Source organism: Mytilus californianus, unplaced genomic scaffold (genome assembly GCF_021869535.1).
Source record: "Mytilus californianus isolate M0D057914Y unplaced genomic scaffold, xbMytCali1.0.p SCAF_8, whole genome shotgun sequence".
NCBI classification, from domain to species: domain Eukaryota; kingdom Metazoa; phylum Mollusca; class Bivalvia; order Mytilida; family Mytilidae; genus Mytilus; species Mytilus californianus.
Window position 1 is genome coordinate 48,427,614 of NW_026262734.1, and position 15,588 is coordinate 48,443,201.

The window sequence follows — 15,588 nt, forward strand, 5'->3', positions numbered from 1 at the left end:
TGAATAAATATTACAGTGTTTATTTTTCTACGTAGAATCATAATATTCCATGCAAAACCATTCAAATATTATTATACAAGAACAGTCAATTCATGCACATTTGGAATTACCTCATAATACAGAGAAGGAACGAGGGAATAAAATGACTCACATTAAACATTATAAACACATGATTCGCATATTTTCTCAAAAAGATTCGTTTTGTTTTGTCTACAGAGATACACGATGATCTTGACAAATTAATCAGCCAAATGTATGCGAGGAAGAATAGGAAAGTAGAAAGCGTAACTGGACAACACATTAGAGAAAATGTCGTTGACGGAGAACATTCCAGCAGTTACACAGAAAAGTCTCAAAATGAATTAGAATTAGATTGTGAACAACAGGAAATAATTCCTTCTATAACTCAAATAGCAGAAGTGAGTAGTCTACCAAGTCATGATGAAAATAATGATATAGATCTTAAAGAAACAATTTATGAGGAAACAAACAACGAAAGTTCTGACTAGGAAGAGAAATCAAAAACTGAAACCACAAATGCAACAGTAAATCCGGCAAATCAAATACAACTAGATAACATTATATTTGAACATCCTAATACATATTCAATTGACTGTGAAATACACAAGATAAATGAAAATGAACATGACCATGGCTCTACAAATGAAGAGAACATAGAAGAAATGACTTCTGCCATAATTCAACCATTTATTTACCAAAAGGAATCTAAAATGCAGGATATGTTGGCCTCTTGCTGGTTATTGGATTTTGCCGGTCAAAAGGAGTTTTATGCTACACATCAAGTGTTTCTCTCAAGTGTTGCAGTTTTTGTACTAGTAACAGATAGTTTAGAGTGTATCACTGGTGAAACAACATGGAAAGGTTTCAAAGAATCAGCCTGTAAGTTTTGGAATAGCACCATTTTCCTCAAACTATGTGTGGCATGTTTGTCTTGCTTCTTTTTTCCTTAATCTATGTATCTTATTGTAAGATGACATCATAGTAATTTTCTATTATGTTGTGTTACATAAACAATGTTTTTGTCTTTATTTTATTGATATCATTTTATATTGAATGAGTTGTGATTAACACCACGTTTAGCACTATTGGATATTACCCGCTGATAAGTTTATTTGAAGGTGGAAGCCTGAGAGAATAACCGACCTGTGGAGGAAAATTGACAATCTAAATGTTTTCTATACCACGTTGGGCATTACAATTAGCTTTTGATTTTCCAACTTATCATCTAACATTCTTTCAGACATATTTTATGAAATAGCTTCACGTTGATCTCGTTTTATATTTGTTCATTATTTTTAACAAAGTGACTATTTGACTTCTAATTGGAAAATAGTGCCTCTATTTTGATGCATTTATTAGATGCTAGTTTTACCTTCGAATATTGTTTTTTTATAGCGTATGTAAGATTCTGGATTGATGTCATTCATTGTTACTGGTCAAGTAGAGAAACAGAAGGCCGATTAGACCCTCCAATTATAGTTGTATGTACAAATACAGATAAATATAAGGTAAACATGCATTCAAGCATATAACAAACTTGAGCAAAAGCATAAGTGGGACTAAAACCATACGATGCGAAATGACAGACACCAACTTTGCAAACACAAAAACGACTACACCCAGAAAAGTAAAAATTGAAACAAAAATTCCAACAAAGTATGATGCTATAAATACAGGTTGCAATTATGTAAATATAGACAATGCAATTTCCCATAGGAACTCCCTTTGCGGTTAAAACTGTGACACTTTTACTATGAAGTTTCGTGAAAAATAATATCCTAGAAAGGAAAGTTTATATGCACTACTATTTTATTCAAAGGTCAAAATATAGGGCTGTGCGGCATATTTTCAACATTTATATGCCCTGAACTTCTAAGAGTTTAAACTTATACTAAAATTCTATACTACCCTTACCTCCATTTTTGGACCTCCTAAGAATTAAAATTTAGGCGCTACCATGTTTTTCTATACTGGTTACATTCCCAAGTGATGTCTCTATGAAATGAAACACAGAGATCATAAATGGGAACCAGTACGTTAACAAATTAACATATCTATGAATATTATATATCTCCCCAAAAGAGGCGTGGTTTGAGAAACAGCTGTATTTACAAAGTGCAACCTATACAAACATTTATTCAAATAGAAAACTCTCTAAAAACACTTTTTCTCAAAACAATACTTATTTATCAGAATTATAGCCTTAAAGAAATCACTGCATATACTCTAAGTTTCCTTTTACAGTACATTTTATACCCCTACCCCTGTTTCAATTTTTTAAAGAATTTGAAAACAAGACTTTAATAATTGCCAGTTTACCCTATGTGCATGTTTTCTGACATTAACTGTCTAAAACCTGTTTGAAACTATTCTGATAACAAATTCAAAGCATTTTAAAATACTATAAATGTAATGTTTAGTAGTTAATCATTCCAACATTCAATATTATACAAAGTATCCAATCCTGCCTGTGTCTCCAGTCCACATCTTACTGTATGCCTATTTGTCAATGAAAGTTCACAATTTCTGCCTCAAATGGTCAGTTTAGAATTCATGTTACAACAGTATCATCCCTAACCATATATCTAACATAAGTTAGTTAATATATGAACTACAAGTGTTTAAACAAAGCCATATTTGCAAACGTTGTATTTATGAAGATATCAGTCTGGTACATAAATTCACTAAAAGTTTGATAGAAATGACTGCTTACATCTGATTTTTGCATAACTTCCTAGCACAGTAATTGTTTTCCTTACAAAAGACCTTTAAAATAATAAAAGCATAGCATTTAGAAGTTAACTTATCTGTTTTATGACCCAGGGGGAGGCATTTTTCTCTGTTTTTTGCCCCTGGGGCCTCACATTTCCTAATTTTTTCCCCTGTTTCTAGCAATGGGAATAATTGGTACATATTAGGATAGAACACACTATTGTAAGTTTTATTGAGGTCTTTTTGTAATTCTAGCTTGTATTTTATGCCGCAGTCACAAAAAAGCACATTTAGGTGTTACGGCTTACTTTTGGGTTATCGACAGGACAAAAACACCCCACCAAAAATATTTAAGAAGGATCAATGAGTTGCAATGACTGCGAAGAGTAAATATAAGCACTTCTAAACAATTTAAATTACAAATAGGCATATATCATGAATTTATTTTTTATTCAGGGCTTTAAGTAAACAATGCATACTGTAAACTGTGAATTTATGCTGACTCATCATAGTAAAGGCCCAGGATTTTTTCAATCTTCATGAAATATTTATAAAACTTCATATTTGAGTTAAATCCTTAAAAATCTCTGAGATAAACAAGATTTTGTGAAATTCTGTATGTTCTAATTTTTAACCCTATATAGGATGCAATTCAGTAAATATAGACAATGCAATTTCCCATAGGAACTCCCTTTGCGGCTAAAACTGTGACACTTTTACTATGAAGTTTCGTGAAAAATAATATCCTAGAAAGGAAAGTTTATATGCACTACTATTTTATTCAAAGGTCGAAATATAGGGCTGTGCGGCATATTTTCAACATTTATGTGCCCTGAACTTCTAAGAGTTTAAACTTATACTAAAATTCTATACTACCCTTACCTCCATTTTTGGACCTCCTAAGAATTAAAACTTAGGCGCTACCATGTTTTTCTATACTGGTTACATTCCCAAGTGATGTCTCAATGAAATGAAACACAGAGATCATAAATGGGAACCAGTACGTTAACAAATTAACATATCTACGAATAGTATATATCTCCCCAAAAGAGGCGTGGTTTGAGAAACAGCTGTATTTACAAAGTGCAACCTACAGGTGTTTCGGAAAAGACAGCAGTTAGTATTCAACTTGTGACAACAAGTGTGCAACGAATTTTTAGTCGAATCTGAAGTGAAGCACTAAAACATATCTCAATGGTAGATGTCTCGTGCTACCTATTTATCTATTCAATTACACACAGAATTAATTGCATGTCTTTAATCTTCATCTTTTGAACCCAATAGCATGAGTGAATACTGAATAAAAATTGTCCCAATGCTATGTATTCCTGTCACGTAGTGCTGTCATTTTAGTGAAATTTTTTAACATTACCACAGCGGGAGGTTTGACTATTTAATAAAACCAGGTTCATACCACCATGTTCTCTTAAAATGTTATAAACCAATTCAAGAACATTACAGCTGTTATAAAAAAATCCGTTTATATGTATGTTGGCGTTTGTTTTTGTTGCAATTCAGCGTTTCTGTTGTGTCGTAGTTTACCTCTTAAAGTTGATGTGTTTCGATCGGTTGTAGTTTGTAACTCGGATGTGTTTTCTCTCAATTGATTGATGACTTTTGAACAGCGGTACACTACTGTTGCCTTTATTTCTGGCAAGTGTAGAAACAGTATGCACAAACAATACCAAAATTAGGAAAAAAACCATATACTGATAGCTTTTATAATGACGTTTATACAAAGTCCTCAGAAATGGTCCTGATTATTTTTATCTGTAATTTGTTCCATGTTTGACTAGAGTACTGATTCTGGATTGTAGATATACTAAAGGTCCATTCATAATCTGTTGTAAAGTTGTACTTAATATTTAAGTGTCTGTTGTTTATACTGTACTTATTTCTCCTTTGGTCAGTGGATGTGTTTTTTGTAATAATGAAAAGTATATAACGTCTGAGTAAACATCCAGAAAAACAGTTACCTCCTTGCAAAAATCTTTTGACCTGACATTTAAAACCTGGCTGAGTAAGTCTAACTTGCTGAAATATGTACCCAATGAACAAAATCCTCAAAGTCACACATAATGAGTTCTTAAGACAATTAATTTAAGGAACATTTCAGTTATCCTGATTTGCTTCAGAACTCTCCTTTTGAACTCTTGATATGTAAAATTAAGCATTTAGTACTCATATAAACAATATAATCAACATAATTCAAAATCCTGCTCTATAAGTTTATAAATAAACTTCTGTGTTAATACATGTATTGCGTAGCAGTGCCAATTATATCCAGGTTTGACTGAAACATAAATCATAAATGAACTATAACTTTTATAATTTTATATTTATCACTTAATTTTGGCCCTTGGGGAATCTACTCATCTAAAATTAAAATGTTTGCTCCATGCCTAAGCAAAGAGCCTATGTGCGTACTGAAAAGTAGCAAAGAAAAGACCCCTGGCTTGACATCACACCATTCCAATTGGAACTATGGTTCCAAATAAATGCGTGAGGCTATCAGGAAGCATATGAGGCTATCAGAAAGCCTATGAGGCTATTTCTGAGGAAGCCTATGAGGCTATGAGGAAGACTATGAGGCTATGAGGAAGCCTATTATGATGCTATGAGGAAGCCTAGTCTGTGGCTATAAGGAAGCCAAGTAGTGTTGATGTTGAATTGGTGTTGGAATGAATTTGTATGAAATTTGACAGTTTATCCCCAGAAATTCTTGGGGGATGAGTGAAATTTTTGAAATAACCAGTGATAAAATTTCATAAATGTCCATAACACAAATGGTAACAGCTGAGTGTCCCCAAGGATTGTGATGTAAGGGAGGGGATACTTTCAATAAAGCCATGAGAAAAAAATTAATTAAAATACACACAAAACATAAAAGAAAAGCTAAGAATAATCACATAATGATAACACATAAAAAATAAACTTTTGTCACAGAACAATACTGAAACTACTTTGAAAACATTCATGCATATTTCTTCTTATTTTTATATATAGGAAGAACTTGAGAAATAACTTTTTCTTAAAGCTACCTAACCTACTTTGAAAATATTTTACAGATACTAGTGTTAATAAATACATCTACTGTAAATATCTGAAGACCAGCTTGATCTTCTATTTGTCTTTCCAGCTCTAGAAGCTGTCCCTATTCTAAAGCTATGATCTGAGTAACATATAAGTAAATATTGTCTTTCTAAAATTTCTTATCAATGGTTAAGAAAAGTGGGTCAGTTGGATGAATAGGAGTAAATTCCTACTTTACTGTATAAATTCTAATGAAATCTTATATGGGCAGATAAGTATTAATTTAATTAAGCCATAATTTATGTACCTGAATGCTTATGCCCTTTCTAAACAGAACAGTTTTTAATATTTTTGTAATTTAAAAACTACTAAGTCGGAGTAAAATGCACCATCTATAATGCATAGATTTACAGCTGGATCAAATGTATATGAGGCCTTGAAAATGTAAACTTGCCATATCTACATAAAAAAAAAAAAAAAAAAAAAAATCCATAAAAGCTACAAAGCATGCAGTTAGTAAACTTGAAAAAATACCTTTTTGCAGACAATACCATTTTCTCTACATCAATTTTTATTGTAATCTGATATCTCTTGATTTTTGCAGTATATTTACAGAATGTAAAACATGTTCAAGCCTATTTACGGTGTATTACTTTCTGACAGCAAAGGATAATTTTTATTACCTTGCAGATACCTTTACCTTATTCTACATAAATACAATTTAATGGTAGAGTATAGTCAACTCAGAATTTAAAGCAATATTATAAAATCCTCAGAAACAGCAGGTAAACTAGTAATTATAATCCATTCAATAACATAAAGGTCTCAAACTTCTGAACCCAGTCTCATAAACATTTCCTGTAGTATTAGCATGTTACTGTTCCAAAGATCACCAACTGCTGATTTAGGACCACATTAAATCTGAGCTGCATGGGCACTTCATTGAAAGTTGTGCTGCACTGGGTCTGGTTTGTGAGATCTGTCTATCCAGAGGTGCATGTTGAAATGAGGAGGCTCTAGTATCTAATGTTTGTATGGTTGAATATGGATAATGTATCCTGTTTAAAACATAGGAACATGAATTCATATGACTAGTTGCTGAACATTATGCATTTACTACAGATGAAGTTGAATCCACAACTATAAGTATTAGTTCCTTTGTTCCAAATTTAGTTAATCTAGTTTAATTAGTCCAGGTTTAAAACATCCCATTAAAAACAGTAAAACATCTAGAGCACTTAGATTTAACATTAAAGTCCCTTGGGTATGTACCATGGAGATCTGAACTGCTTGGTACTGAATTATCTGTCATTATTCAATAGTATTGAACAGTTTATTACATGATATGAATACCATCAATGTTCAAGTGTATAATGTATATATGACTGAGCAGCAATGATAAATATAAAGCTTAACAATTAAGTCGGTGAAGGTGTTGATCCAACTAGCATTAAATAATTTAGTCGAGCTGTTGCCACAGCTATGCAGAAAAAGAAGCATGTCAAACTGGTAGAGTCCAATGCTTGTGATTGTCCATCTGATGTTCTCAATGTGCATACAGGAGGTGCAATGTCTTGTTTCCCTCAGTGTATAAATATGCAAATAAAAGAAATGAAGAAAGGCGCCAGTTTTCACAATATATCAAATGCTGTTATAAAATATAAAATTGTTTGTTATATAAGTATCTATCTGTAAAGCTAGCATAGTAACGATTTAACCCATATCACAGTATTCTAGAATTATTAACATTTAGATAAAATGTTTATACTTATATGTTCCCAAGTTATTTGTTCTTAATTCATTTATCGCCGTGATATCACCTTTATGTGCTGAGGCGGCGTAAAGCAACCACAAATCAATCAATCAATCTAAATACTCCATTTACCAATTGTGTTTACCAAAAAAACACAATTTCGATTGACTTCAATTATGGAGATGCCATATAACTGTAACAACATAATCGTTTCTCTTTGTACATAATGCAAGGAAATATATGGTAAATAGATCATGAAATTAATTTGGCGGTAAGTGGAGTATCTGTTATAAAATATAGATATTATACTAAAGAAATAAATCAAAATTATCACATTCAGATGAAGAAATGAATGGAATATCTGACATATATATGCTATTGTCAATAACCAAGTTAGCTTATTTGAATACCAGTGCATAAATATTCAGTGTCTACTTCACAAATAATACAAGATGGTCTTGAGTTATAGCTTCCATAGGTACTGAAGTTGTGTTTCTTTTAATTACTTTACAGTTTTTCCTTTATCAGTCTTTGTGCTATTATGTTCCTTTGGTTGTATGACTCATGACGTGACTCAGTATTTTTTCATCAGCTATTTAGGTTTTTAGCGGTTCCTGTTGCAGGTGGGTCAAGAGGTGCAATTATGATGCAAAAGGTGTTTAAAGTGTTGTTTTCGCTTGTTACTGTTGTCTTTATATTTTACTTGATGTGTACTTTATTGAGAAAATGCAAACTATATGCTGTATGTACTATCAACTACAAAAACTTTTTGTTGCTGTCTTTGTCAAATTTACTAACAACTACAAAAAAAAGATCTTGTTGGCTACTATGTAGATTTATTTGTATGTAAATATTTGAGTTTTTAGTCAGATTTGTATGTTGGTGATGTATGTTTACACAGTTTTACTGCTGGATCCTAATGATTGTCACATTAACCTATTATGTCTGTTTTGGTTGCTCACCCAATTGTACATGTAGTAAAAAGATACTTGCCTAGAACATTTGTAGGTAAATCCAGTTCATCAACATGGATGGAAATATCTCTGCATGGTCACAACAAACATATGTATCTGATGCTGTTAAAATCGGCTATATCAAATATAATTCACTCTCTAATAAAGTCGCAGTTTATATTGGTCGTCCAAAATTCAGATAACATTAAAAATGTAAAATTATGCACAACACAAAAATCGCCAGCATTAAATACTCAGCTTTGTAGGGGTATTTCATAATCCAAAAGTTAAAAAGTTTAGAAGTAATATATACAAAATATGTTACTGCTTCATAATTATCCTATATAAAATTGCTTTAACACTAGTTTTGACATTTGATAAGATGTCCTAATTCCTTTTTTGTCTTTCAGCTTGTAATATTCCAGTTTAATGGATTACTATAGTCCAATGGTTCTCATAAGGAGAAATCCTTATTACTCCTCCTACACACACCTTTCCATTTGGCAGACATTTTGATATCAGTTGTTCCAAAATAAATGTGTATAGAGTCTGAATCAAAATTAAATAGTTCAAAAATCTGTATAACCTGCTTTGGTAAAGTATTAATCCGAATCACTGAAACATTAAGAAGGTTTAAGCTAAGCCACTTTTTGAGCAAAAATGATTCTTTTATCTGCTTAATCTGCATTGAAAAAACTGGACACTAAAGGCAGCATGTACTGGTTTTCAATATACAACTATTTAATGGGATATTCCTAAATGGGAGGAGCTAAACTACACCCAAGTTTATGTGCAAACAAACAAAGGATAAAGGAAAGCCAGATGCCACAAGTGGTCACTAATTAACAAAACATGTATATTTGTAATGGAACTGATGTAAATAAACCCCCTGCTAAGAACATCTGATAAACTCACATGTAGCTGATTAAGATATGATAATGAATCTGTTTCTTCTCAATAATAAAGAAAACAAAAAATCCTGGGAAAATCCTAAAATAATGACTACTGAGTGTAATGGAAATCAAACTTTGTATAAACATAACTTATATAACATATAAGTAACTATTTAAGAAAAGTCAAAAGTCTAATTCATCTTCACTAACTTACTAGAAGCATTACTTTTTTAATTGTGAAAAATTCCAAGAAGAACCTCATGCAAGTACAGCTAGAATATTCATAGATATAAACAATTTTCAATGGAAAAAAACAAAATAATACTTATTGTTGTGTAAGGTTGTAATGTTAACTGACTAGTAATGTCAGTTGATATATCATGTAAATATTACATGAAAAATATATAGCAGCTTGAATTTTTAGTGAAAAATATTTTGTTAACAATTCAAAATTTTGAGAAATTTTTTTTTTCAAATATAATAATAAATTGTAAAAGCATTCATTGGTAATTCATGTCAACACAGAAGTGCTGTTGGATGGTAATATTCCAATGGCGGAAATATCCAACAGCCGTGGCATCGACCAAATGGTTGTAAAAAAAACCAGCTATGAAACTAAGCTTATAACTTTATACGCCAGACACGCTTCCTTTTTTTTTAAGAACATTAAAGATTTACTCATTTTTCGTAACTCCATTTTCCCTTAACTTTATTAATATGAAGGTTTTCCAAATAATACAAAATGTGAAAATCCCATATTTTATTCAAATTGATAGATCGGTACAGTTAATGATAACAATTTTATCTTGAGGATGAAAACAGGTCAGGTTTATGATTTTTCGTCGGATATTCGGGCTTCCTGGGTCTTTTCTTCTCATAAATTACTTTAAAAGCTCATAAAAAGGTCATTACCGAAATTTAAAACTGCTTCTAAATTTTTTTGTGCGAATTAAGAGCGAAGAAATGCTAATGCTAAAAAAGGTATAATTCTGAGTCACCTTTTTCCTGCAATTTCACCTGGCTACATCCTTTACTCATTTAAAGAGTTGCAATTCTCTTGAATGGTTTTTTAAATTGATTACCACTTATGAAGACGACTTTTTTCTACCTAAAACTGGTGTTCTGCACATAATCCTAACTTATTGTTCCTAATAAATTCATATCGTTACTTATTAAAAAAAGGGCGTATGACATTTGCGCCAATTTTAAATTTTCGATCTTTCATTTGCGCCGATTTGATTTTTTCATTTGCGCCGATTTAGTACAGGTAAACCAAAGATGAATTTTATTTTTATTTATCATTATAAATCTCTTCCGTTCGCCAGTTGTACATATGTTATGAATGGTCAATTATAACACGTATATAACTGCTGTCCCCTGCAAGTAGATTTTTGACGTTTTCATCTGGTTCAGAACTGGTGGAGGGAAATCCAGTCTGTTACGTTAAGCACAGAGTATAGAGACAAACCAAGTGACACTGGCAAATGGTTATCGCAATTTTTCGAGCAACAATTCCTTTCCCAAAATGAAAACGAGGACTGCTTCACGTTTGTCATTATGTCTGACGCTCCTTCTGATTACAAATGTCATGCATTGTTAGACTACGTACTAAGTAAAATGTACTTATATAATAATGCTCAACTTCACGTTATGCACCTCATTTCTGGGCAGCTGCACCCATTGAAAAATAAGAGGACGAATAACGGTCTAGAATCATTACAATGATCAAATTATAACAACTGACCATATATGATACACATGTTCAAACTCTCTATTTATTTTTTAAATAGAGAGTTATATATCATTGTTCATCTTCATACTTGCCCGTTGGAAATTTTAACGTGCACTTTCTTCAAAGTGTTCACCTATGTTTATTTTCTAAAGGATATTGAATGACAATGAGACATTACTTTAATCGCTTAGACTGGCTTGTAAGGTAAGAACGTCCAGTTGGAAGTAAAATGAGCACCGTGAATTATTAAAATACAGTTCTGATTTGCGAGTCGTCATTCCTTCGTGTAGATTATACCTGTTATAATATCGCATTTACTGAAATACAACATTAAACTCAGACAACAATGCACTATATTCATGATATTTGAATTATATTAAAACAGTTTTATAATAAAATGCTCCGATGCATTTCTGGACTGAATTTCTGTCACAGATTGTATCCAAGCGAATAAAGACGTACACTGTCAATTGCTAATCATTCCTTTTCTGTACATTAAAACAATAATAACTGTGTTAACTTAGTTATTAGAATTAGGAATGAATACGGGGAAAGTATTAATGAGACTACTTTAGATAAAAATAGTTCCGTGGCCTATTTTAAAGCAAATATATGAACCTATTCCATTTATCCTCAGTTTTCTGTGGCAGTTCAAATGCCCGACCGGCTTCTATTACAAGACCTACAAAATAACGGTGTGAAACCATTTTCATAGTCTCCCGAAATAAACATTATAAGCTTGACTTATCCCGTAGGAACCCGTTTATCGTTGTATAAGAGTTCAACAAAAAGGAATCTTATATGCAGTAGCCAAGGATAATTAAGTATTACCAAACAGGAGTGAGAATAAACTGACACAACTGTTGATTCGATGACATTAATACATTCCTTCTAATTGTCATGCATGATGTTTATGCAAATCTATGTTTCTCTCAAAATATTCCATATCTCTAGATATAATGCATTTATTGCAGGATAAATCAGAACGACAAAAACAACAGAGACGTTTTATAGAATATTTGTGTGAAGTGCTGTTTAAACAAGACAAGAAAGATCATTTGAGAAAAGTGTATTTTGTTTCTAATACGGATGATGCTGATGATGTTTTTGAAACGATTAGAAAAGACATATCAAGTCAAGCTATAGGTATGCTGCATTGGGGTAGAGACTGTCCGTTGAAATGGCTTTTGTTTCAACAAGTGTTAGGAAAGCTGAAGGATAACGGTGTGCCAATTTCTACAACTGCCAAATTGTTAACAATTTCAATGCACGAGGATATTGGCATAACAACCGAAGAAGAATTCAAATCATGCCTTCAATACTGCCATGACAATGGAACAGTTGTCTACTTTGATGAGAAAACTTTGAATGATCATGTTATTTTGGAACCTAAATGGTTGATCGATGCATTTAGATGTCTAGTATCAGATAAAATGGAATTTGACAGCAGCCTAGCCGATGATTGGCATAAATTAAATGAATATGGAAAATTGACGGATTCACTTATATACCACCTGTTTAAGAAGGAACAAAAAATGAACTTTTTAAAGAACAAAATACATTTACTTGAAGTTATGAAAAAGTTTGATATCATTGTAAACTTAAAAAATTCTTCTGTTTTATACATGCCATGCATGATGAAGTCATGCTCTTTTGAAGACGTCAAGAAACAGTTAGTTGGTGACAGTCAATTTATTCATAAGACTAGCTGGTTATGTTTAGAGTTTGAGTTTCTTCCTCCAGCTTTTTTCAATCACATTCTTGTATGGTATATTAAACAGTTTTCTGTGACTGTTATATTAAAAAAAGAAAGTCGTTACGAAAGGTAAGCATTGTATCGCCAGATAGGTGTCTTTGATTTAGATTCGTCCAGATGTGAACAATTAGTAGTTTGTGAAGGATCAAATGTCATCGCCCTCCAAATATGGAGTTCAAGAATGCCCGATCGAACATATGGAGATTTCGGAATAAACTTACTTCAATTCATTGAAACACTACCTGACCGCTACAGACTGAAAATAGTCTATGAAACGCATTCAAGTGTAACGACGGAGACTTCACAATCCATAGGGTTAGAATGAATTATTTGCTATCTAAAGAATACCGTTGCTTGGAACATAAAATAAATCACACATCACACGAATTAGTAAATCCCTGGGGATTCAGTGTAGAATAACAGTAAGTAGAACTACGCATCTAATGACGTTTAAATTGCAGCTGTTTATGCAATAAATGCAATTAATGCAGAACAAAAACATAATATTTGGTATATTTTGCCTTATTTATAGTTCTGTCAGTTACATATATTTGGTTTTGCTTCCCGTCCTTTATGACAGCACCAGAATTCTTAACATAAATGACGTACGCGAACGATGTTTGATTTGTAAACTTTCAACATAATGAAAGAGTGATTATTTCGGACATTTGTTAATAATGCAAGCGTCTTTTCATTCTACCTGCTTAACGTCTTCCTCGTATTTATACAACGCACAAGTGTTGAACGACCAATTCTATTTTCAATCATAATGTGTTTCAACGCATTCGGAACCTTAATCAAATCGGAAAGTGTACCTGCATATTCTTTTTCACGTTTATCTGTTTACAAGGCTAAATACGACACTCCATTAGTATTTTAGAATGTTCTTCTTCTTCTTATTTATGAATTTATAGTCACGATATTGAAGCATTTGGTTAACAATTTTTGTTTCGAAATGTAGTTTAAAACGTTTAAGTCACAATGCGTATAGGAGCAAGACGGACTCTTTATTATTTAAAACTAGCACAATCCTATTCCCAAACTGTGGGGCAAAAGATCCTGAAGCAGATCATTTCGCTCCAAAGTGTCTCTGGACAGCAGTATGTGTCATATTTGAAAAAAAAAATCTGTGTCATAGACATATATCTTGGGTGTTTATAAGCACCATTATTTTTTTATATAATGTTTCTATAGAATATTTTGGAGCCTTAATGTTACATGGTTACTAAAGCTTGTACACAGATACACAAAGAGGTGAACTTTTGATTTGTTAACGTCCAGTGATGGTTATTACAACTAAGATGGGAAGCTGCACATTCACCTCTGACCTGGTGTGTACTCTCATTTATAAAAATGTTCATGCTATTTAAGTAAAATGTTACAAAAATGAAATATTCTGAATGGATAGAGTCTCATAAACACATTTTATGAGAAAATTGCTTTGAAATAGACAGTACCATGAATATTAATAGACATCCCAAGCCACATTAGGGAGCTTTTTCTGACTTTTTCTCCTTATTTCTTATATTTTGTTATAATAAAAACAAATATAAGTTCCTAAGTAATATTCAAATAAATATACAGTTAAAAGTAAATGAAATCATTTTGAAAGCATTTACAAAAAATTATTGACTATAAGGGAAGCGTTTTATGTCCTTCTGTGAAACGCGGCGTAAATTTATGTTTGACGAAAAGACTTATATAAACCTCCATGGAGCCAGTTAACTTTTATATGAATGGTTCATTCAGCTTGAATACTTCAATTACTCATTTATAATCAAATTGTTTTCATTAATGAGTGAAAGTTACCACAATTTTTCTTAATTATTGGTCTAAAAAATTAAGTAGAAAAAGAATAAAACTAACCTTAGAATAGAATCAATGATGACGCAATGTTAGCGTCTCAGTATGTGAAATGCATAAGTACTAATGAGAGGAATAATGGACCAAAAGTGACCTTATAATGAAGACAAACAGGTCCATTAGTGGTATTTATCATCATAGAGTCATATTTTGTAATATATTCAACAGTTTTTAGGCAGATAAGATGAATATTTGATATTTTATTGGTCCACACTTTATCCTATCATGATGCGGCTTGATTTTGTTTTTTTCGAAGAAATTTTGTTTGAATCGCTGTAGAATGATGTCGTCTTAAATTATTCTAGATTTTTCTCAAAATATTGAACTGATTATAATTCAGTAATTCTTGAAATAACCAATGATTATAACATGATTTGCATGTCTATAAATACTTGAATTGGATTGGTCAATTAGCATTTTTCCCTTGGTTTACACTTCGATAAATTACGTTTCCGAAACTATTTTCGTAATTTTAACTGTGATATATTCACGCACGATACACATGCATGCAGGGATCCCGGGATTTTCTGCAAATTGAGATTAAAAAACAAATATATAACAGTTTTTTTCTATTCTAATTCATGTAAAACAAAAAATAAATAATGTATTACCTCTTCGGATATGTATAAGATTAAATTTTAAATAATAGTCCGCAAAATTTCATGAATGGTTTAGCGAGTTGTTAATTACGTCAAGGCAAAGTATGACGTCATACGAATGAAAATATTTAAGTCCTGGGATATAACAAGAAATCTACCCTTGTTTGTTTTGTGGAAAATGCTTTTCTCCGTATGATTTTCTTAAGTCTTTTTTCCCTGCTTTCCTCTGAAATTCCAATAGTGACGCCACGAAAAAGCCGACCATGCCTGATG

At 31.9% G+C, this 15,588-nt stretch overlaps 1 protein-coding gene across 1 annotated transcript; it reads left to right on the forward strand.

The window, feature by feature from the left end:
- Positions 1-222: 222 nt before the first annotated feature.
- LOC127712061 (probable serine/threonine-protein kinase pats1) lies at positions 223-12,319 on the forward strand. The gene is made up of 4 exons (XM_052218253.1): positions 223-900; positions 1,417-1,529; positions 12,072-12,243; positions 12,315-12,319. The coding sequence occupies exons 1-4, from the start codon at positions 684-686 to the stop codon at positions 12,317-12,319; spliced, it is 507 nt and encodes a 168-aa protein (XP_052074213.1). The 5' UTR covers positions 223-683.
- Positions 12,320-15,588: the final 3,269 nt, after the last annotated feature.